Source organism: Engystomops pustulosus, chromosome 3 (genome assembly GCF_040894005.1).
Source record: "Engystomops pustulosus chromosome 3, aEngPut4.maternal, whole genome shotgun sequence".
Taxonomy (NCBI): domain Eukaryota; kingdom Metazoa; phylum Chordata; class Amphibia; order Anura; family Leptodactylidae; genus Engystomops; species Engystomops pustulosus.
The window spans coordinates 18228342-18251270 of NC_092413.1; the positions used below are offsets into that span (position 1 = coordinate 18228342).

General features: G+C 42.3%; 1 protein-coding gene across 2 annotated transcripts; it reads left to right on the forward strand.

Annotated features, from left to right (window-relative positions):
• The first annotated feature begins 3516 nt into the window (after nucleotides 1–3516).
• On the forward strand, nucleotides 3517–21593 carry RD3 (RD3 regulator of GUCY2D). 2 transcript variants are annotated; one of them, XM_072140177.1, is made up of 3 exons: nucleotides 3517–3791; nucleotides 12990–13304; nucleotides 19386–21593. In XM_072140177.1, exons 2-3 carry the CDS (start codon nucleotides 13009–13011, stop codon nucleotides 19681–19683), a joined length of 594 nt encoding a protein of 197 aa, XP_071996278.1. In that variant the 5' UTR covers nucleotides 3517–3791; nucleotides 12990–13008; the 3' UTR covers nucleotides 19684–21593. The 2 variants fall into 2 exon arrangements, with proteins under 2 accessions (XP_071996278.1, XP_071996279.1); XM_072140178.1 differs by lacking the exon at nucleotides 3517–3791 and adding an exon at nucleotides 8722–8750.
• Nucleotides 21594–22929: the final 1336 nt, after the last annotated feature.

The following is a 22929-nucleotide window of genomic DNA, read 5'->3' on the forward strand; positions in this document are numbered from 1 at the left end:
ATAATACAGGCGGTCCCCTACTTAAGGACACCCGACTTACAGACAACCCATAGTTACAGACAGACCTCTCTGACCTCTGGTGAAGCTTTCTGAATGCTTTACTATAGTCCCAGGACTGCAATGATCAGCTGTAAGGTGTCTGTAATGAAGCTTTATTGATAATCCTTGGTCCCATTACAGCAAAAAATGTTTAAACTCCAATTGTCACTGGGGCCAAATTTTTTTTTTTGTCTGGATCTACAGATAAAATATACAGTTTCGACTTACATACAAATTCAACTTAAGAACAAACCTCCGGACCCTATCTTGTACGTAACCCGGGGACTGCCTGTATTATTCAAAAATAATCCCAATATCCAAGAGATAATCACAATCACACATCTATAGCAACTACACAACTACCAAAGTGACCTCATGCCTCAGGTCAGGACACGGCTGTCCCTTATATCCACCGACATCAAATAGAAAAAAAAAAAAAATACTATATGAATTATGATGATTATGATAAAGTGATAATAATATATTCAATAAAAAATAATACATGTAATATTAAAAATATTAAACATAATAAATACTAGAAATAACAATAATTAATGGTAATATAAGTAGTAATATATAATAAAAAAAATATTAATTATTATAATGATCCTAATAACAGTAAATAAAATTAGTAATACTACAGGTAGTCCCCTACTTAATAACAGTCATTATAAATGGAAAATAATAATGAATTATTATAGTCATAATAATAGTAGATATAAGTATTTTTCATAGTAATAAATAATATTTATAAATATGAGAAATAAAGGGGGTCATTTTTCTTGTTTTGCGCTTTAATTTGATGTCATTTATCCCATTTTCCTGATGTTTCTCTGTGATTTGTGCCCTTCTCTTGCCTCTTTTTTGCACTTTACTTGTCTTTCTAGTCTTTGTCAAATGCAGGTTTTTTGGAGACTTTTTAGGTGCAATACTTAAAATCAGCAAACTATTTTTGGGAAACTATTGGCTTCCCTATGCATGGTCGCGACTGGGGAGTTTTTGCACAATTATTTGCATCCTTTAAGGCTCAAATCAGTGTTAAATGAGGCCCAAACATCTGGAAGCAGGAGAAATACAAAGACAAATTAGGCGCAAACCAAGAAACTGTTATATGGCGAACTCCGGCGGACTGCAGGTAAAAGGCGCAAAATAATAAGCAAATACCCCAATGCATCCAAAAAGTTACTAAAATACAACAAAAAAACACCCCCATGTGTTTATTAAAAGTAATAAATACATGGAAGTAACAATAATAAGGCTACAACATGAATTATAATAAAATAATAAATATATAATAATATAATAAGTAATAAATAAATAATGAAAAATAATATTATATAAAATAATAATAAATAAATGATAACTATGCATTTTTTTTTTAACTTATCTACTATGTGAGGATGAATAAGTTAATAATAATAATAACAATAATAATAAATAATATAAATGTCACAATAATGAATGATAATAGATATTAAGTATGAAGTATACATATTTGTTACTGTGTTGAGTATATGGCCGAGTGAATAATGATAATAATGATAATATTAATAATAATATTATCACACATTGGCCCACATTTAGTAAAGTGTCTGCACTAATTTTCTGTCTCACATTGTACTAGAAAGAACGTGCAAACTGCTCGCACATATACAGGCAGTCCTGAGATAATACACACAGTGATGTCACAGTACAGGGATAATACACACAGTGATATCACAGTACAGGGATAACATACACACAGTGATGTCACAGTACAGGGATAACATACACACAGTGATGTCACAGTACAGGGATAATACACACAGTGATGTCACAGTACAGGGGTAATACACACAGTGATGTCACAGTACAGGGATAATACACACAGTGATGTCACAGTACATGGAAAATACACACAGTGGTGTCACAGTACAGGGATATTACACACAGTGATGTCACAGTACAGGATAATACACACAGTGATGTCACAGTACAGGGATAATACACACAGTAATGTCACAGTACAGGGATAATACACACAGTGATGTCACAGTACAGAGATAATACACACAGTGATGTCACAGTACAGGGATAATACACACAGTAATGTCACAGTACAGGGATAATACACACAGTGATGTCACAGTACAGGGATAATACACACAGTGATGTCACAGTACAGGGATAATACACACAGTGATGCTACAGTACACAGATAATACACACAGTAATGTCACAGCACAGGGATAATGCACACAGTGATGTCACAGTGCAGGGATAATACACACATTGATGTCACAGTACAGGATAATACACACAGTGATGTCACAGTACAGAGATAATACACACAGTGATGTCACAGTGCAGGGATAATACACACAGCGATGTCACAGTACAGGTATAATACACACAGTGATGTCACAGTACAGGGATAATACACACAGTGATGTCACAGTACAGGGATAATACACACAGCGATGTCACAGTACATGGCTAATACACACAGTGATGTCACAGTACAGGGATAATATACACACAGTGATGTCACAGTACAGGGATAATACACACATTGATGTTACAGTCCAGGGATAATACACACAGTGATGTCACAGTACAGAGATAATACACACAGTGGTGTCAGTACAGGATAATACACACAGTGGTGTCACAGTACAGGGATAATACACACAGTGATGTCACAGTACAGGATAATACACACAGTGATGTCACAGTACAGGATAATACACACAGTGATGTCACAGTACATGGATAATACACACAGTGATGTCACAGTACATGGATAATACACACAGTGATGTCACAGTGCAGGGATAATACAGTGATGTCACAGTGCAGGGATAATACACAATGTACATCAAGTGACATGATATTTGTAGAAATGCTTTTACAAAGATTTCAAACTTCACCTTCGTATAAAAATATTGTATTTGTATTGTATTTTTCCTATAGTCTGTTTTCTGTCACTTGGAGCATCCCTTTAAGGGCAGTTTCACATTAGTCTATGATCATTCAGTGATCACCAACTCTTTCCTAATATTGATATTGAGTTCTTGTTTCCCCCATATGCAGCAGAGCCGACGTACCGTACCGTAGACTAATGTGATACCGCCCAAACATCCAGAGCCTGAAAACCCACTCTGGTAAAAAATACTCACAGCTGAGAGTTTGTTACATTTGTATCCTACGGGAGCAAAACAATAACTTGCACTGATACATTGCAGCAAACTATAAGCCTGGGAGTCTGATGCTGTTCTATAAATCTCACAGAAAGTCCATACAGATAGTTGTTTAAGTTGTCAATTAAAAACAAACAAAAAAAAAAACAGGACATCCCCTTTAAGGGATCACATCACTAATCAGAACTATTATAATACAAATGTGTTATATAACTGGTATCTGGGGCACTACAGAGGAGGGCACATTGTGGGTTATGCCCCAGTCACACTCCTCCCTGCCCAACACTAATCTGCATGAGACTACACAGTATTTCTCAGCTGACTCACCCGGTGACTACTCCAAATCCACAAGGGGGTCCCACAGCGCACACAGCCTGAGCGCAGGTCCTTGCCAGAGTCTGGAGATGCTGTGTTATAACCCGAGCATCTTGTACCTTGTCTTCACAAGACTCACGGTCATGTCCGACTAAAGATCCCTGCAAATTCTGTGCCAGAACCCGAGAAGCTGCCAGGTCTGTGCTCCTGACCCTGGAGGGAGCCTCATCCTCTTCTTCATCACCGTCACTATCACAAGTGAGTGGAACATTCCCAATATTTATGTGTTTTTTCTTTAAATTCAATTTGAAATTTATTGTAATTTTTTTTTTTTTTTACAAAATCGCTACAATTTGAAAGTCTTCGGTTTTAAGAAACTGCCATAAGTTTTTTTTCTGCATTTTTGTAGAAGAGATCGGGGACCATGTACTGCGCTTCTTGTGGTTGGAAATAGGTCAAGTTGTTCTAAGCTTCTGGTTCTGTGTTATTCATTACATTAATTGGGACAACTTCATTATGATACGTTCATTGTGGCGGCTACACTTGGCGATATGTATCTGGTTTTACCTTCTTTAATTGTCTTTCTGTATGTGGCTATAAAGGGGATGTACAAATTACAGTGCGGCTAATGAGGGCATTATATAGGTGGCCATATAGGGGGTCATTTATTGTAGTCGGATGTGCCTCTTTTGGTTGTATTTTAGTAACTTTTTAAGTGCATTTGGGTACTTGCACAATTTTTTGTGCCTTTTTATAGCAGTTTGCCAAATGTTCGTTTCCTGGTTTGCGCCTAATTTGTCTTTGTATTTCTGTTTCTGTTTATTCAACATTGATTTCCGCCTATATGGCTGCAAATAATTGCGCTATAACACGCCAGTCATAACCGTGCTTAGGAAAGGCGATGGTGTTATTTGCGCAACAAAATTGCGCCTAATAAAGCGCAAAAATAAAAACTTATATAACACAAAGACAAATCTGGTGCAAAAAATAGACTCACAAAAGGCGCAAAAAGAGCTCAAGAAAAAAGGAAATAGGATAAATGACCCCCATAGTGTCGTAACGGCATCATAGAGTAGATACAGTGATAATCCTGCTCTGATCGCTGATCTCGGGTGTTATATCTACTCTAAGGGGTTAATACACACTGATACTTGTGTTATCCATATGGATATATAATGGTTAATAAGGTTTGTTGGTGCCACTGCTATATAGACGCACTTGATCATACATTTGTACATAGGTTTAAAGGTGAGCGATACAATTCCGATAAAATTGCCTTTTTTACTTATTTAATGATCTAAAGTCAATTACATTATACAAAGATGTAATATTCAAGTTTTAATATATACAAATCCCCCCTCCATTCCCTCCATTATTATGGATAACCTCCTTCCTTCTAATATAAACTTTTAATATTATGCTAATGAGCTAGAAGGGCTCTGAGGGGTGTTACCAAAGCCCCTGCATGCTGTAGCTTTTCAGGCTGCTACACTGTGCAGGAACACTCCCCTCTTAGTGTGTGCTGAAATTTTCTCTGCTGTAGTGAGATTACATCAGATATAGGAAGGGGAAAAGTGCTGAAGGAACAGGGTAATGGGGAGACAGTGTAACAGCCCGTGAAGCTGCAGCAAAGAAGGGCTCTGGTAACAACCCCAGGCTCATAGTTTTAAAAATTGATTGTAGAAGGAAGGAGGCCATGGATAACATATATATATGAAGATTATCACGGTCACAGTGCCTGGATCTATGAGTAATGTCCCTGGTTTATCAGGATGGATTTTGATGGTAGATTTCCTTTAATATCTTTAGATAGCCCCAAATATTCTGGGTGGTTTCTTAATGTTGAATGGGCTAAACACAGGAAAGAGTAGTTATCCCATAGGAGAGGGGATAAGTGTCTACTCCGAAGGGGTGTGAGAAGAGCAGAGGTGCCCTATGTGGGTCACCACTGCCTGATTCACATTTATAGGACGGTTAGATGCCATGTAAGAGGCACTCAGTTCATGACCCTCAGAAATTGAAAGAAGCTGATTCTAGTACCAGATGTAGGAAGTGATTCCAGACTTGTAGGGGCTGTAATATTCCATGGCAGCCTTTATCTGCCCCTGCGGATGATATTTCACCTGATAATCCCCTGATAGCAGTACCCTGTGGGTAGATTGGTGAAGCTGGGAGCCGACGGCTCGTATCCTCAAAATGGCACGTTCCTGTATATTCTATAATAAGCTCACATGAAATATTTACAGAGAGGAAATGAACAATACACAAATGGGTAACAATAACGTCAGTATGTGCAGATATTACAGGATAAATGCTGCTAGACTAGAATAAGAACCTGCACAGAGGAACAGGCTCAACAAGACACAGGGGAGATGCCAGGGGGACGGGTAGATGATGGTTCCTGGTAAGGCTTGGGTCCTCGGCCAACCACAGGTATGTGCCAGGAAGCCTTAGGGTACGAGAGGCTATGAAGAGGGGTGATTATTCCTATGTGTGTGGCTCAGGGTCAATTTTTAGCTGTTTATAGCTTATTGCACCATAGAATCGTCTCCAAAACTATAAGATATTAGAAGATGGGAAGTTTTTTAACTTTTATCCCTTCCAATTTTGCACATAGTGGCCAACAATCCTGAATTTCAAAAGAAATGTCCTAAATGATAGTAACTTATAATCCTGCCAATGTGAATTGATGTATATCCACAGGGTCGGCTCCAGGTCTCAGTAGGCCCCTGGGCGACAGAGCCGCATTGGGCCCCTTTGCAGTGAACGTAGCGGCTTTCAAAATGTTGACAGACACTAAAATGGTCTCCAGTGCCCTAAAATATTCCCTAGTTTATCAAACCAAACAGCCCCCCCATGGTTATTTTGTATAAAGCCCCCCTCGTTCCCTTATGTACAAACTTATGTGGGCCCCCCAGCAGCTCTGGGCCCCGGCACTTGCCCAGGTATGCCCAGTGTTAGCGCTGGCCCTATATATCCAGTATCACTGTACACTGCAATTATCACATTATTTGACCCACAGACAGATCAGTGTAAATATAAAACGGCAGATGTTCCAGAACAAAATATTTGCACATCCATCTTTCCTAAAAACTGAATGTAAAAAGATCAAAAGGATGCATGTAACCTGGAATGATACCACTGAAAACCTAAACTCATCCCTCAAAAAATTAGACCTCATATAATAAAAAACAAGACCTCATATAAATGAAAAATAAAAAAACAAGACATTTTCAATTAAATTTGTGCTAGTAAAAAATAAAGCTTACCTTGCAAAAGCAAGCCCTCATATGAACAGAAGAAAATGAAGAGTGTGACTTTCCATGTACCTAGGCCTCAGGTTTCCTTAAAGGGATGTCCCACCATCAAAATCCATCATGATAGTGACACTTACACGTAGAACCAGGCACAGTGACTGTGGTATTCTTCTTATATTTGTTATCCATGACCTGCTTCCTTCTAAAATCATGTTTTAAAATGATGCTAATGAACCTGAAGGCTTCTAAGGGGTGCTACCAGAGCCCATCCATGCTGTAGCTTCACAGACTGTTACACTGTGCAGGAGCATGTCTCTCTCTTCCAATGTGTGAGATTGCAGAAGGTAGAAGGAGGAAGGAGTACCGAGGGAGCACAGTGTAACAAACTATGAAGCTACAGCAGTGAGTCTGGTTACCCTGGTTAGCATAATTTTAAAAGTTGATTTTAGAAGGAATGAGGTCGTGGGTAATAAAAATAAATATAAGTAAGTAAATGTAGCAAGTAATAGAGGATAGGTAGAAGGCTGCAGAATCAGACTACATAAGGTTTATTTGTAGTCTGTTACCATGGAAGCACATATGCCTGCATTGGACATAGAGAGGACTTAAAAGATTTTTTTTTCCATTTTTGAGCAGCAAAATTTTGTCTGTGAATGTGGGCAATGAGATGTCCGATGTGATTCATCTCTAGCCCGGGGTGGAGGGGGCTTGTTTTGGAGGCAGTGATAGAGCTGGAAGATACTGTATGTACCTTGTGAACTGTTGTTTATCTTGTTAATCCTTTGTCCTCGCCTTTAATTTAGCGGTCCCTGAAGATGGAGAAATAATCACCTGCGCTCCTCAGTGACGCTGCACGACAGGCGGGATGGCCCCTGGGGGCCACATCTCTTACAAACAGCCCTTTCCATGCCAGATACATGACACAGACTATAATACAAGGAGCCCCTCCCACATGGATAATTACAAGGTCCGCAAAATGTTCTGTATTAACCCCTTAAGGAAAGGCGTAGTCAAAGAGTCGATTCCCAATTAGTTTTTAAAATTTTTACACAAATTTCCTCCTCATAAAAGACGAGGGCGGCCATTTATCACAACTTGTTATCAGGAGGCCGAAGCCTCCTTATAGATCTGGTGAGAATCGGACGGCAGGGTCAGCATCATATACTGGTGCAATTAGGGCCTATGATTACTGAGCCCCATTGTATTATTTTTGTATGATTTTTACAGAAATAGAGGGAGATTTATCAGAAGTATCTGAGAGCATAACTGTAGCAACCAATCAGAGTTCAACTTTCATTTTATGAACCACTGTGGGGAAATGAAAGCTGAGCTCTGATTGGTTACCATGGGCAACTTGAAGAGTTATTCTCTCAGACACCTTCTGATAAATCTCCCCCATAGTTTGTGTTTTTTTCAGCTATATTAGAGCCCCTCAAACCCCCCCCCCCCCAAAAAAAAAAAAAAAAAACTTGAATGATTCAGTGTTCAAAGACATCTACCACCAGTATAAAAGATTGTAACCCAAGCACACTGACATACTGGTGTTAATGGTGTCTGGAGACTAGGAGGTTAATTTGCATAATTTTAAAAGTCTTTTTTTTTTCTTAAAAGGAAGCTTAAAGAAGAGCGGATGCTGGCAAAGGGGGCACACACCAGTATGTCAGTTCTTGGCTTACAATCCTTCATCCTGTGACTTGCATACTCTCCTGACAAAACACTTGTATCGTCCATAATATAACAATTCTGTGTCGTTCCTCTGTAATTCTTACTAAAACCTTATAAATAAACTGACAACAGGGTGTTTCCTGTAGTGTTATCATTGTCAAATCAGAGATGACATCAGGAGGCGCTGGGGACACACCCCTTCGACCAGTGAAATATTAACACCCAGTTGTCAGTTGGTTGACACATTTCCAGGAGAAATAACAGAGGAACATCACAATACAGGATTATAATAATGGTACTTACCTTACCTTATTCCACCTATCACCACCAGTCTCTGCAAAATTTATCAACCAGGACATCCCCTTTAAATCTGCTACATAACAGTTTTTATGGTTGTCCTTATGGGGGAATTGTTACTATACGGGGGGATATATTACGTCCTGGGTATTGATGCTCCAGCTGAGGAGTTGGGGGTGAACTTTTCACTCAGCTCCGTCGCTGCTAAGTCACTGACGGCACAGAAATCCAGAAACATTATGGGGTCATTCGTGGTAATTAGGGGCAGACCTTACACAAGTGGAACCGGATTGCAGATTTGCAGCTATTAGCCCTTTTAGGGACATGACTGCAGATGTGTCAGACACTAATCTTCCCGAGCGATGAGGATTTCTGGAGCTGTCATCCGTCAGCGAGCCACCTGCCGCCAGACACGGATCTGCCACGCTACATTACCGCCCTGACAAATCACGAAATCTCCGCTCTACCTGAATGGTCCTGGATTTGTAACCCTTTCCTTCCATAGCGACGTCGCTCTTTAAGATAGCATCAGGCTTGTGGTTCTGTGAGGTACATAACTGGATACACATATATATCTGCAGTTCACACTTCCTACTTTGTCCTTAACTTTAATTTAACAAAACCATAAAGCTGATGATATTTTATCTTTAATACGACACCAGCAGCATGTGCTATAGAACCACAGATATGGGTGTCTGAAATAACCCTCCCCCTGCAGCTTCTAAACTTGACTCATCTTATGAAAAATATGACTGTTCTCTGCTCATTTTCACATGACTTTAGAGGAGATTTTATAGGGTGAGATTTCACATAAAAGAGAGAAATCTGGAAAGGACATTTCAGCCCCTACCTGAGGGGGTTGGTAGCTTAATGGGGTCAAATCTGAAGACAATTCCAACTACAAAATCAGTTAGGTGCTGTTCTGACCTCTGTATCCCCCTTGAAGGCCTCTTAATCCTTATGTTATCCTTATCATAGATCGTCGCTCCCCATAGATTCAGATTCCAATATTTCTCTTCTATTTTTACCCTCCCCTGTGGCCTCAGAGCTGGTGCCACGTGTACATCTCCTGCTGGCAGCACTATACTATCTGGAGTAACCCTGGAGGAGATATAACAACAATGGAGGTTTAACCTACGAATGACTCAACAATTTGTATTTAGTGTTTTTTATTGTCCCCTTCTTAGAGCTGAAACTTTCTCAACTGAGGGCTTGTTTTTTTTGCCTTTGTTCTATTTCTACTGGCATCACTGCTGTATATATGGCATTAGTGTATATATTACATTAGTGTGACGGGGTTGGAGCTGTGTACTGCCCGCAGCATCTAAGGGGTAATCAGCCAATAATGTTGTTATCCTGGTGCCCCCCAACATTAAAGTGTTTAATGGGTTATTAGGATCCTATTAGGATATATTTATACAGATGAACTATAGGGGTACAGATATGTTGTCGCACTCAGACCCAGAGCTATACAAAATTTATCAGGTGAGGTGGGCGTCCTGATAAAGATTTTGCATGGGGTCCCAGGAGCATCATACATAAGGGGGCAATCTCATAAATAGGGAGGTGCTCTCATATATAGAGGGCACTCTCATACACAGGGGGAGCTCTCATATATAGGGGGCACTCTCATACACAGGGGGAGCTCTCATATATAGGGGGAGCTCTCATATATAGGGGGCACTCTCATACACAGGGGGAGCTCTCATATATAGGGGGCACTCTCATACACAGGGGGAAGCTCTCATACATAGGGGGGAGCTCTCATACACAGGGAAGTGCTCTCATACACAGGGGGCACTCTCATACACAGGGGGAGCTCTCATATATAGGGGGCACTCTCATACACAGGGGGAGCTCTCATATATAGGGGGCACTCTCATACACAGGGGGGAGCTCTCATACATAGGGGGGCACTCTCATACACAGGGGGCGCTCTCATACACAGGGGGGAGCTCTCATACATAGGGGGAGCTCTCATATATAGGGGGCACTCTCATACACAGGGGGGAGCTCTCATACATAGGGGGGCACTCTCATACACAGGGGGCGCTCTCATACACAGGGGGGAGCTCTCATACATAGGGGGACGCTCTCATATATAGGGGGCACTCTCATACACAGGGGGAAGCTCTCATACATAGGGGAGAGCTCTCATACACAGGGAAGTGCTCTCATACACAGGGGGCACTCTCATACACAGGGGGAGCTCTCATATATAGGGGGCACTCTCATACACAGGGGGAGCTCTCATATATAGGGGGCACTCTCATACACAGGGGGGAGCTCTCATACATAGGGGGGCACTCTCATACACAGGGGGCGCTCTCATACACAGGGGGGAGCTCTCATACATAGGGGGAGCTCTCATATATAGGGGGCACTCTCATACACAGGGGGGCACTCTCATACATAGGGGGGCACTCTCATACACAGGGGGCGCTCTCATACACAGGGGGGAGCTCTCATACATAGGGGGACGCTCTCATATATAGGGGGCACTCTCATACACAGGGGGAAGCTCTCATACATAGGGGAGAGCTCTCATACACAGGGAAGTGCTCTCATACACAGGGGGCACTCTCATACACAGGGGGAGCTCTCATATATAGGGGGCACTCTCATACACAGGGGGAGCTCTCATATATAGGGGGCACTCTCATACACAGGGGGGAGCTCTCATACATAGGGGGGCACTCTCATACACAGGGGGCGCTCTCATACACAGGGGGGAGCTCTCATACATAGGGGGAGCTCTCATATATAGGGGGCACTCTCATACACAGGGGGGAGCTCTCATACATAGGGGGGCACTCTCATACACAGGGGGCGCTCTCATACACAGGGGGGAGCTCTCATACATAGGGGGACGCTCTCATATATAGGGGGCACTCTCATACACAGGGGGTTGTCTCATACACAGGGGGGAGCTCTCATACATAGGGGGCGCTCTCATACATAGGGGGGCACTCTCATACAAAGGGGGCGCTCTCATACACAGGGGGGAGCTCTCATACATAGGGGGACTCTCTAATACACAGCGGGCGCTCTCATACACGGGGGGGGGGGTGCTTGCATACATAGGGGGGTTTTCTCATACATGGGGGAGTGCTCTCTTATACATATGGGGCTGCTCTCATACATAGGGGGGCACTCTCATACATGGGGGAGTGCTCTCTTATACACAGGAGGGTGCTCTCAGACACTTGTTTATGCACAGAGTACTTTTCCAAATCAAAGAAAGTTGAGTTATATATGGAAATCCTGGATTAACTCCAATTGCCTGGAGAAAAATCTCCCTACACGCAAATGCTGCTAACCCACAAAGAAGCTTAAAGACCTCATTGTCACTGTCTAGTAAACTAAGTTAAGTCTAGACCTGGAGATGTCATACACACAGGAACAGATGCCGGATTTTGTCAAGGGGGGAGGGTTGGGGTTATAGGTATAAACACATTTATATATAGATGTGATTGTATGCGATGAGTAATGTCATCATGAGATAGATAATAGATAGATAATAGATATGAAAGCGCCCCTATAAACAAGGCACTTATATAGATAAATTTAATAGGAACTTTCGGTCACTAGTCACTGAGGATTCAGACTGGAAGTAATGACATTCTGTACATTGTGCCAGTGATGGCTTAGCCCAGCTAGAAGTTGAACCTGAATGAACGGCAGGTAACTGTTGAGGCCAGTGAATTCACCATGTGTGTCACATCTTTACTTCTGATCCGATGAGACCAGAGGCTTAAGAAACTGGTGAACCACTCCTGGAACCGCCTTGGTGGTATTTGATTTTACAAATGTCAGACATGAGAAGTCCCATCTGTGTTTTGGAAAACCTCTTATGTGTGATCCAGTCACTAAAATGGGACTATCTCTTGTAATTACCTCCAGGCGACTAAGTAAAACATGTGCATCACCACTCCATTTATATGGGACACTTGGGGTTCTTGTGATCACTGGGGTCCTAGGAGACACTAGTTTTCCATTCTGAGAATACATATACATAGTTCTATTATAAAATACCAGCTTTTTATATCTGCCACTAGAGGGAGCTATATACTGGGATGTAATGACAGAAGTTACACAAGATACCTTAGCACACAAGGGGGTCCTAATGGTTCCTCTGCCCCATAATATTGACCAGCTCTATGAATGTTACCATCCTTTTAAGAACTTCATGGCATTTTACAATTGATAATAATGTCGACCCATTCCTTTCTTCCAGGTTGAACCTCTGCTGAGAGATGGCGTTGACCTCCTGGTTCAGATGGAACGAGCCCAACTTGAGACTTTCTCAGAGGAATCCTGCTGACATGGTGGTGGAGACCCTGATGATGGAGCTGAGCTGGCAGATGAAGCAGGCCGAGAAGCAGCAGCGAGAGAAGGAGAACGAATACAGAAAGATTAAGACAGGGGTGGACTACAGCTGGCTGGTCAGCTACCCCAAACACAGCTACGACATCAGCCCCATGGAGAGGCTACAGCTGGAGGACTCGTGCAGCACAATCCACCCCTCGTACTGTGGACCGGTCATCCTCAGGTAAGACCCTCAACAACTGGTTGAAAGTCAAGGTTTCTTTAGGTTATGTTCACATCTGCATCATGGTCCGAGTTGATAACTGCAGCTTTGATACTCTTGTAGATCTGTTATACTATGAATACATATGGCGCCCAACAGGGGCAGCTCCAGGTTTCAGTAGGCCCCTGGGCGACAGAGCCTCATTGGGCCCCTTTGTAGTGAACTCAAAATTCAGAAACTAAAACAGTCTCCTGTTCCCTAAATAATTCCTAGTGCATATCAAACACCCCTCATGTTTTTTTTTATATACAGCCCCATCATGGTTATTTTATATACAGCCCCCTCATGGTTATTTCATATACAGCCCCCTCATTGTTATTTTATATACAGCCCCCTCATGGTTATTTTATATACAGCCCCTCATGGTTATTTTATATACAGCCCCCTCATGGTTATTTTATATACAGCCCCCTCATTGTTATTTTATATACAGCCCCCTCATTGTTATTTTATATACAGCCCCCTCATGGTTATTTTATATACAGCCCCCTCATGGTTATTTTATATACAGCCCCCTCATGGTTATTTTATATACAGCCCCCTCATGGTTATTTTATATACAGCCTCCTCATGGTTATTTTATATACAGCCCCCTCATGGTTATTTTATATACAGCCTCCTCATGGTTATTTCATATACAGCTCCCTCATGGTTATTTCATATACAGCCCCTCGTGGTTATTTTATATACAGCCCCCTCATGGTTATTTCATATACAGCTCCCTCATGGTTATTTCATATACAGCCTCCTCATGGTTATTTCATATACAGCTCCCTCATGGTTATTTCATATACAGCCCCCTCATGGTTATTTCATATACAGCCCCCTCATGGTTATTTCATATACAGCCCCTCATGGTTATTTTATATACAGCTCCCTCATGGTTATTTCATATACAGCTCCCTCATGGTTATTTCATATACAGCCCCCTCATGGTTATTTCATATACAGCTCCCTCATGGTTATTTCATATACAGCTCCCTCATGGTTATTTCATATACAGCTCCCTCATGGTTATTTCATATACAGCCCCCTCATGGTTATTTTATATACAGCCTCCTCATGGTTATTTCATATACAGCTCCATCATGGTTATTTCATATACAGCTCCCTCATGGTTATTTCATATACAGCCCCCTCATGGTTATTTCATATACAGCTCCCTCATGGTTATTTCATATACAGCCCCCTCATGGTTATTTCATATACAGCCCCTCATGGTTATTTTATATACAGCCCCTCATGGTTATTTTATATACAGCCCCTCATGGTTATTTTATATACAGCCCCATCATGGTTATTTTATTTACAGCCCCTCATGGTTATTTTATATACAGCCCCTCATGGATATTTTATATACAGCCCCCTCATGGTTATTTTATATACAGCCCCTCATGGTTATTTTATATACAGCCCCTCATGGTTATTTTATATACAGCCCCTCATGGTTATTTTATATACAGCCCCCTCATGGTTATTTTTTATACAGCCCCCTCATGGTTATTTTATATACAGCCCCCTCATGGTTATTTTATATACAGCCTCCTCATGGTTATTTTATATACAGCCCCCTCATGGTAATTTTATATACAGCCTCCTCATGGTTATTTTATATACAGCCCCCTCATGGTTATTTTATATACAGCCCCTCATGGTTATTTTATATACAGCCCCCTCATGGTTATTTTATATACAGCCCCCTCATGGTTATTTTATATACAGCCCCTCATGGTTATTTTATATACAGCCCCCTCATGGTTATTTTTTATACAGCCCCCTCATGGTTATTTTATATACAGCCCCCTCATGGTTATTTTTTATACAGCCCCCTCATGGGCATTTTATATACAGCCCCTCATGGTTATTTTATATATAGCCCCTCATGGTTATTTTATATACAGCCCCCTCATGGGCATTTTATATACAGCCCCTCATGGTTATTTTATATACAGCCCCCTCATGGGCATTTTATATACAGCCCCTCATGGTTATTTTATATACAGCCCCCTCATGTTTTTTTTATATACAGCCCCATCATGGTTATTTTATATACAGCCCCCTCATGGTTATTTCATGTATAGCCCCATCATGGTTATTTTATATACAGCCCCTCATGTTTTTTTTTATATAAAGCCCTCCTCACCCTCTATGGTTTCATTAGATACAACCCTTCACCCCATGGATTCCTTATGTACAGCCTTATTTAGGCCCCCACCCAGCAGCCCTGGGCCCCGGCACTTGCCCAGGTACGCCCAGTGCTGGTGCCAGCCCTGGCCCCCAACTAAACCATTGACTGTGGGACCATTGATCGTTGATGTCTCCATTAGGCACAGGTAGTGCCACACTTTAGGCCTTCGAGGAAACTTTAGACCAGTCCCTTCCTACTATACCTAATATTTTGACCCCATTCCCATTTCTTATCATGACCCTGTACCATTATGTACCAGTGGTGCTACTTCACGTTGGTGCTGGGTACCCAATGGCTTACTTTTAGGCAACTACAGGCACCAACCCCTGGTGCCTCCTTGACATCCTACACTAGACAACACTCTACTTAGGCCACCATTCAAGGTACAAGTGTATTACTGACTAACGTATCGTTAAATTCCAGGACCAACTCATAGCACCATCATGCCCTCTCTCCCTGGGCACAGCTCTGCATTGTCCCCAATACAAGTAACAAGTGTAATACTATCTCTCTGAACTAAACTTGGGATCCAAATTGTCCTGGTCTTACCCCTGTGCTCACAATAGCTATGCCCCTGTCGGCAGCTTAATCCTACAAAAACTGCAGTACCAGGCCCAGCCACTACAGAACATGTGGCGCTGTGTCTGTTAAAATAATATGTGGCTGCGTCTCTAGATTTTTGGGAGTGTCAGGAGACAACATAATAGCCTCCCTTTACATGTAAGATGAAGGTCTCAATAATACGGGGCTATTTATATCTCTAGTAAACAATCTTTAATTCCAGAATTTTCTGTCTTGCGAATCTTCCGGCCAAAATTGTGGTTTATAAATTGTCAGCATCACCATGACAACCGGGGCCTGAAGATGTAATTTAATTCTGCCAGTAACTTCCTGGGGACGAGAGCTTAATTTTGTATATTCGTGGTAATAAATGCGAGGAGACGTAAATTATAAATCCTGTAAATATAATAAACCGGATCATCTTATAATTGCTGATCTCCAATAAAAATGAACAAAATGCACTCATAAACACATACAAAGCTTTGTAAATTAAAGCGCCATTTCTTAAAGGGATACAATAGGCCTTAATCTAGTAATATCCTGTCATAAATGGGCATCCGTCCTTTTAATATATACCTCACCACCCCCTGACGCCCCTGCTGCTGCCTCCCACTGACTCCCCAAATCTTTCTAAATGACATTTGGCTGCCGCACTCCATCTATGTATGTCTTATATTTATCTATTTCACATATCTGTATATCTCTCATACCCCCTAGGTATGACTCTAATGCCGCATTCACATGATTCAGGGGGGCGTATATATCCGGCGATGGTACGGTTACACACATGCCGCACCGTACACAGGGAAAAGATAAGGGGCTACAATACAATGGAAGGGTGTTACAATATGCAACACCCCTGCCAATGCAAGGCAGAGCAGTTGTTGCGAATACGTTCCTAATATGTAGCTCGCAACCTGTGTGGAGTCTGATCAACCCCACAGCAGGTCACTACATAACACGGGGAACACTGCAGCGGTAGAATCTGCATGGGAAGGCAGGAGTTAATTGTTTAATGTGATGTCTTTCCATCAGCCAATCACATCTGTTCTAATATTGTGTTGTAAGCTGGGATGCAATTGGAGGAGTAACTACCACCTGACCAGTCGGAGTAATAAAACCCCTGGTCAGGAAAGTTCTAGAGACTAGCCTAGTGAGCAGAGGCAGAGTAGTCAGACCAAGCAGTGAGAGAGTAGGGCTCTGAGGAGTTAGTGAGAGTAAAGGGGTATCATCCTACCTTCAAGGGTGATATCTGAAGTGACCCAGGACAAGCTGAAGCATCCTACTAGGACACAGCTACCTCCCAGCCTGCCCTTGCATCCAGGCTGATGATCAATCCCTGTGGTTCCCTCTCCAAGTGCACCCCCAGCCTGCTTCCATTGTCAGGATTCGTTTGGCACGTTATCTATCGTTCCTGTCGTTGTTACTTTTGTACAACCTCTGCCTCCGTCTGGTCCCTGCTACTCCGGCTGTCACCATCACGGGCACCCTATCCACTACACAGGGACTCATACTCCAGACCCCAAAGGGTTGCCCCAGGGAGAACTACTACAGCAGTCTCTCCCTCATCATTTCTTGCCAACACCACCTCCTGGAGACCTGCCAGGCTGTAGGACAGCGCTCCTGTCCCCTTACCAAGCACCGTGACACTAGCGTGCCTAGGCCGCAACCGCCAGCCACTCCAGTATTCCGGGCCCTGGCTGTCTCCAGGCCCCAAGAAGAGGCTAGGCCCCAGTGGGGGATGTTGCAAATATAAGAGGAATCATGGAGGACAAGATGCCACAATATGAGCAGAGGGGTCCCACAATATGTGAGAGGACAGGAGACCACAATATGAGGGATATTGAGAACAGGGAGCCACAATATGATGGAGATGGAGGACAGGAGGCCACAATATGATGGAGATGGAGGACAGGAGGCCACAATATGATGGAGATGGAGGACAGGAGACCACAATATGAGGGAGATTGAGAACAGGAGGCCACAAAAGTAAGGATAAAATTAAAGCAGGATAAAATTAAAGAGGGGGCATTATGTGTTGCAGAGTTGGACTGTGGGGTATTATATAGGTCCATAGGGTGGTTGGGCATAGAAAGGGGGCAGTATCCTATGTGGGGGCAATTAAGGGCGATATTATACTATGTTTGGGGATGGGGCAGGTGGCAGGACAATGGGTGTAGTTTCTGAAAAAAAAGGAGGGACTTTTTGTCCCTCTTTCTCCAGCTCAAAAACTGGGAGGTGTGCATAATAACTGAGCACAGGACTTAGGGGTGGTCCTAGCAGGGCATGAACCTTAAAGTGGTATCACCAATTTACATAGCAAAAATGGTGCAAAGGTGAAGTTTGGGATACTAAACTATGCATCCAAATTGAGTAAAAATTTGTGTCCAAAATAAGCCATACAATAGGTGGTAGAGAGTTAGCCACAAGTCTAGAGATTTCATCTATTCTTTATATTTTTACACAAGAATAGTAGAGATTAGTAAATCTGCAACTCATTTTCTATGTGGAAATCGTCAAATTCTCCATAACTGACAATGTCCATAGCTCAGCAAACACAAAATTTACTGTATGATTCTTTATACAGACTCATAATATCAATTTATCACGTTATACTGTGAAGAGAAGATACGTACAAAAAAAGAGTCTCGTGAATCAATGAACTTGTGAGCAGATCTGTGGAGTTGGAGTCGCAATCGGTGACCATTTTGGTGGAGTCGGAGCTACTATAAAATCTCGCAAAAACGGAAGCAAAAACAATAAATTATAAAAAAAAATTTCCTTTATATGTCTGGTTCTTTCCTAATATCAGAATTTAGTCCAGGGAGAACCACATTGTCGTACCACTTAATGTTAAGTTGCCACAACAGTAACCACCTCCCTAGATGCACCAACAACCACAGTACAGCACAAAATGCCACCCCAGAAATGACCAGAGCACATCACTAAATACCACCCCAGAGGCCAAATACTGCATTCAGAGCAGACAGTACGTGTGGAGTCCCCAGAGCAGATAATAATATTAATGGAAACCCCAGAGCAGAAAATAATAGTACTGGGGACCCCAGAGCAGATAAAAATTTTACCGGAGACCCTAGAGCAGATAATAATATAGAGACCCCCAGAGCATATTTTTGGCAAATGGGACTTGGCTAAACTGGACAAGCTTCACAACAGGAGGAGACCAGATTATTGGAGTGTGTTTGGAAAAATTCTGGAAACACTCAACGTATTAAGATTGAGAATCTATAATTTTCCGGTTTAACCCTAATGATCTCTATTTTTTCCCCCAGATTCCGGCAAATGGTGGCAGAGTATGAACCAGATGTCCATGAGGTTCCCCGTCTCTTCCGGGCTGTTCTTCAAGAAGCTTCTGAGAAAATGAAAGAAGAAGAAGATGCAAAGAAACTTGCCCGACAGTGGAACACCAAGAGAGCCATGAGCATGTCCCTCACCACCTTCAAGTCCCGAGCCAGAATCTACCCATTCATAAGTGACATTAAGACCATCTCTGAGGATGTGGAGCGGGAAGTGGAGCCTAACCGTAGAGTCTGGAGCATGCCGGAGTTCAGAACCACCAAGGATGAATAACGTGGAGACCACAGGACAACGTGGCCTTTGTTTTTTGCACTTATATAAGAATGAAGTCAGACATTTTTATAGGCAATCTAGAAGTTTTTTTTTTTTTTCATTGAGATTTGCATTTTTTTATTGAAAACTGACAGAGCGGTTATCGGCTATACTTATAGGCTCCTTACGTAAAAACTGGTGGTGTCCCACCCAAAAAATATGCTGGTTCACAGTGGTCCTAGTCTGCAGCAGAGAGAATTCCTTAGTATTATTATATTAGTTTAGACCAGTGGTTCTCAGCTCCAGTCTTCAGGTACCAAGATTTAAGGATATCCTAAAATGAACGTGTGAGGTGTTGCTCGAAGTGTTGTCATAGGGGCAAGAACGCCCCTCTGAGGTTCTGCTGGTAACTTGGCATGTGGGGAAGAGAAGTCTCATTTTAAAAACAAACTATTGAGTCTTCTACGCAGAACTTAAGGGTTCTACATTCCAGTTATATTCCGCACTGGATAGTAAAAAACTGAAATCTGATTGGTTCGCAGATACCCCTCCTCCACTTTGTTCCAATAAATGAGGACCTTTCCATTACCTCCTGGGCATGACATGTATCAGATGTGTGGTTTCCTTATAACACATAGCTGCCTTCAAAATTCTTCCAGTCGCCCTTGGAAACAGACAACCTGCACTCTGTTGTCAGACATGTGACTTAAGATTCCGCCACTGCCTACGGCCAGAAATTCTGGGGGAAGGGTTATGGGACCTGCTTTGGCCAATGAGCGTCCTCCTTGTAACCTAGGGACATCAAAGGAAGTGGCCTTCCCGTGGTCAAGGAAATGGTGTTCTACAGTCCGAGGAAGTAACTAATTGGTTGAAGCGCATCCCGTGACCCTCTAGAACCTCTGGCTGGACGCAGTACCGTAAACCGTAAGCTGCAGGGACCTGGATCGGGATAATATGCTTTCTTTGCCCACACCCCTAATGTCCCCTTGGGTTTATCTATACATAAAAATGGTGAAATACTTGTGTCCTAAGTAGGAGTGTTCCTTTTAATGAAATCTACCACCAGGATCTGCTCTTTTTTTTGGTTTCTTATGCCCTGTTTTTTTTTAAAGGCTTTCACAATTATGCAAATGAGTCTGAGGGACTCCATTAACAGCTCCAGAACCCCTCATAATTTTGTGGAAATTATTTGTACTCGGACCGGAGGACATGATTTCTTAAAGGGAACCTGTCACCAGGTCACCTGTCATTTTTAGCTGCTGACAGGTTCCAATAGCCTATTTTGTGCTGATTCCAGAACTTAATATAAGTTTATGTCACATTACCCGGCTCCCTACCAGCAACCTGTATCTTCTCATGCATGCTTCCTCCCCTGCCTGCTTAATGCACATGACAGGAATTGGGGAGGGAGCTGGATTAGTGTGTAGGAGAGGAGAATGACACAGGTTGCCCCTCTCCTGGGTCCCGCCACACGATATTGGCAGGGAGCCAGGTAATGTGAAACTTAATTTGTATAAAGTACTGAAATTACTCTAAAATGGAATCTACCACTAGATACAAATGACATGACTGGAGACCGGTTCCCTTTACATTCACATTGAATATCACACAATGTTGTAGCGGAGGAACCTATACACTATGTTGTTTTGACTTTTGAGGTGTTGGTGCAGGACTATCAGCTCCTTTCTGTCTGACCACAGGACGTTGCATTAAATGCACACTGTATTTTTGTCTTCTGCTCAGGGATAAAAGTGCACGTGTGGAGTGTTATATTTGTAACTAGTTTTGTCTGATATTCAGGAGGACGTCCAAGAAATTCTTTTGACGCATCTGTGTCCGGAGGGTTGGGATTAAGAATCAAAACGAGACGTGTGACAGGTTTTGCTTTGTATAAAAACATTTTAAAAAATACAGATGTGGTACTTGTGTAATAGCTTTATTTGTTTGCTTGTATCTTTGTAAGAGCATATTCACCTGATAGAGACATAGAAGTCAAAGGAGGTCCCCCACATATGTGGACCCAAACAGGGGGTGATCCGATCAGAGAAACCCACAGCACATCCTATCCAGACTAGACTTACTGATAGAAGCCAATGGGTTCTTGAAAGAAACAGACAGCACACAGATAATATCTGTGATTTTTACGCTATCCATGATGCGTCAGGAGAGTAACACATGGGTAGCTAGGAGACTGGATCATCTCTGCCTGCCGGGAAGACAGTGTGATGATCCTGTTCACTATATTCTCCAAAACCTAAAAAAATTATCAGTGTAAAGCAACAAGGCTGCACCTTCATCTCTATCATTACAACTGTGTAACTTCTAACCATGAGTAGCTTCCATAGCAATCTGTGCAACCCCCCCTCCCCCGAGATTAGCCGCCTATGTGGTGTGGACCATGCAACTGCAGTCAGGAAACAGGAGAGAGAAGGACCATTAGATGCACTAACCCAGATAAATCTTAGGTCAGTGGATTGCAATGGGACATGGGCTAAAATTTTAAGATGTACTGAAGGACAAGGTATATACTGCATATATACTGTTAAAGGGGACCTTTCACCACCTCACACATGTGGAGATTAACATAGTAGTAGGGGCTACAACAGAGATTCAGGGGTCCTTTGAATCTTCTTTAGCCCACATGGTTGCTGACTCTGAGATATCAGTCCCAGTATCTGACAATTGTAATCCTCTTCACTGTCAGAGGGGAGGTGCTGGAGTGGAGGAGGGGCCGTTTATCATGATAATCTTCTTAGAGACTGTCCAGTCAGCAGCAGATAGTGTCAGAGCAGCTACTGACTACGTTCAGCATAACAAACAATTATCACACATACCTCCTCCTCTGCTCCAGCACCTCCTCTCTGACCGCGGAGAGGATTATAACGGTCAGATACTGGGACTGATATCTCAGCTACCGTGAGAACTAGGAAGAAAATTCAAAGTGCCCCTGAATCTACATACGTATGAGGTTGTAAAAGGCCCTCTTCAAAGGGTTTTTTCCTATTATTAACACTTGGGGGTTATGTGTCTAATCACTTTGTTACTCCTACAAGTCATAAAAACGGGGACCTGCAAATGCCTCAGAGAAGAGCTGAAGGCCCTTGGTTCTCATAATCTTATTGGTTGGCCACAAATAATCTAGATATTTATCCCTATCCTTTCGTAAGGTAATAACATCTATAGTGGCAAACACCCCTTTAAGATCTCCAACACGTGTAAAATCATAGCTGGACACATAATAAAGGGTATACCGGTAATAAACACAAA

Coding starts and splice junctions, on each gene's coding strand:
- RD3 (XM_072140177.1), top strand. CDS start 13,009: ATGGCGTTGACCTCCTGGTTCAGATGGAACGAGCCCAACTTGAGACTT. Junction 13,305..19,385: donor TGTGGACCGGTCATCCTCAG/GTAAGACCCTCA, acceptor TTTTTCCCCCAG/ATTCCGGCAAATGGTGGCAG.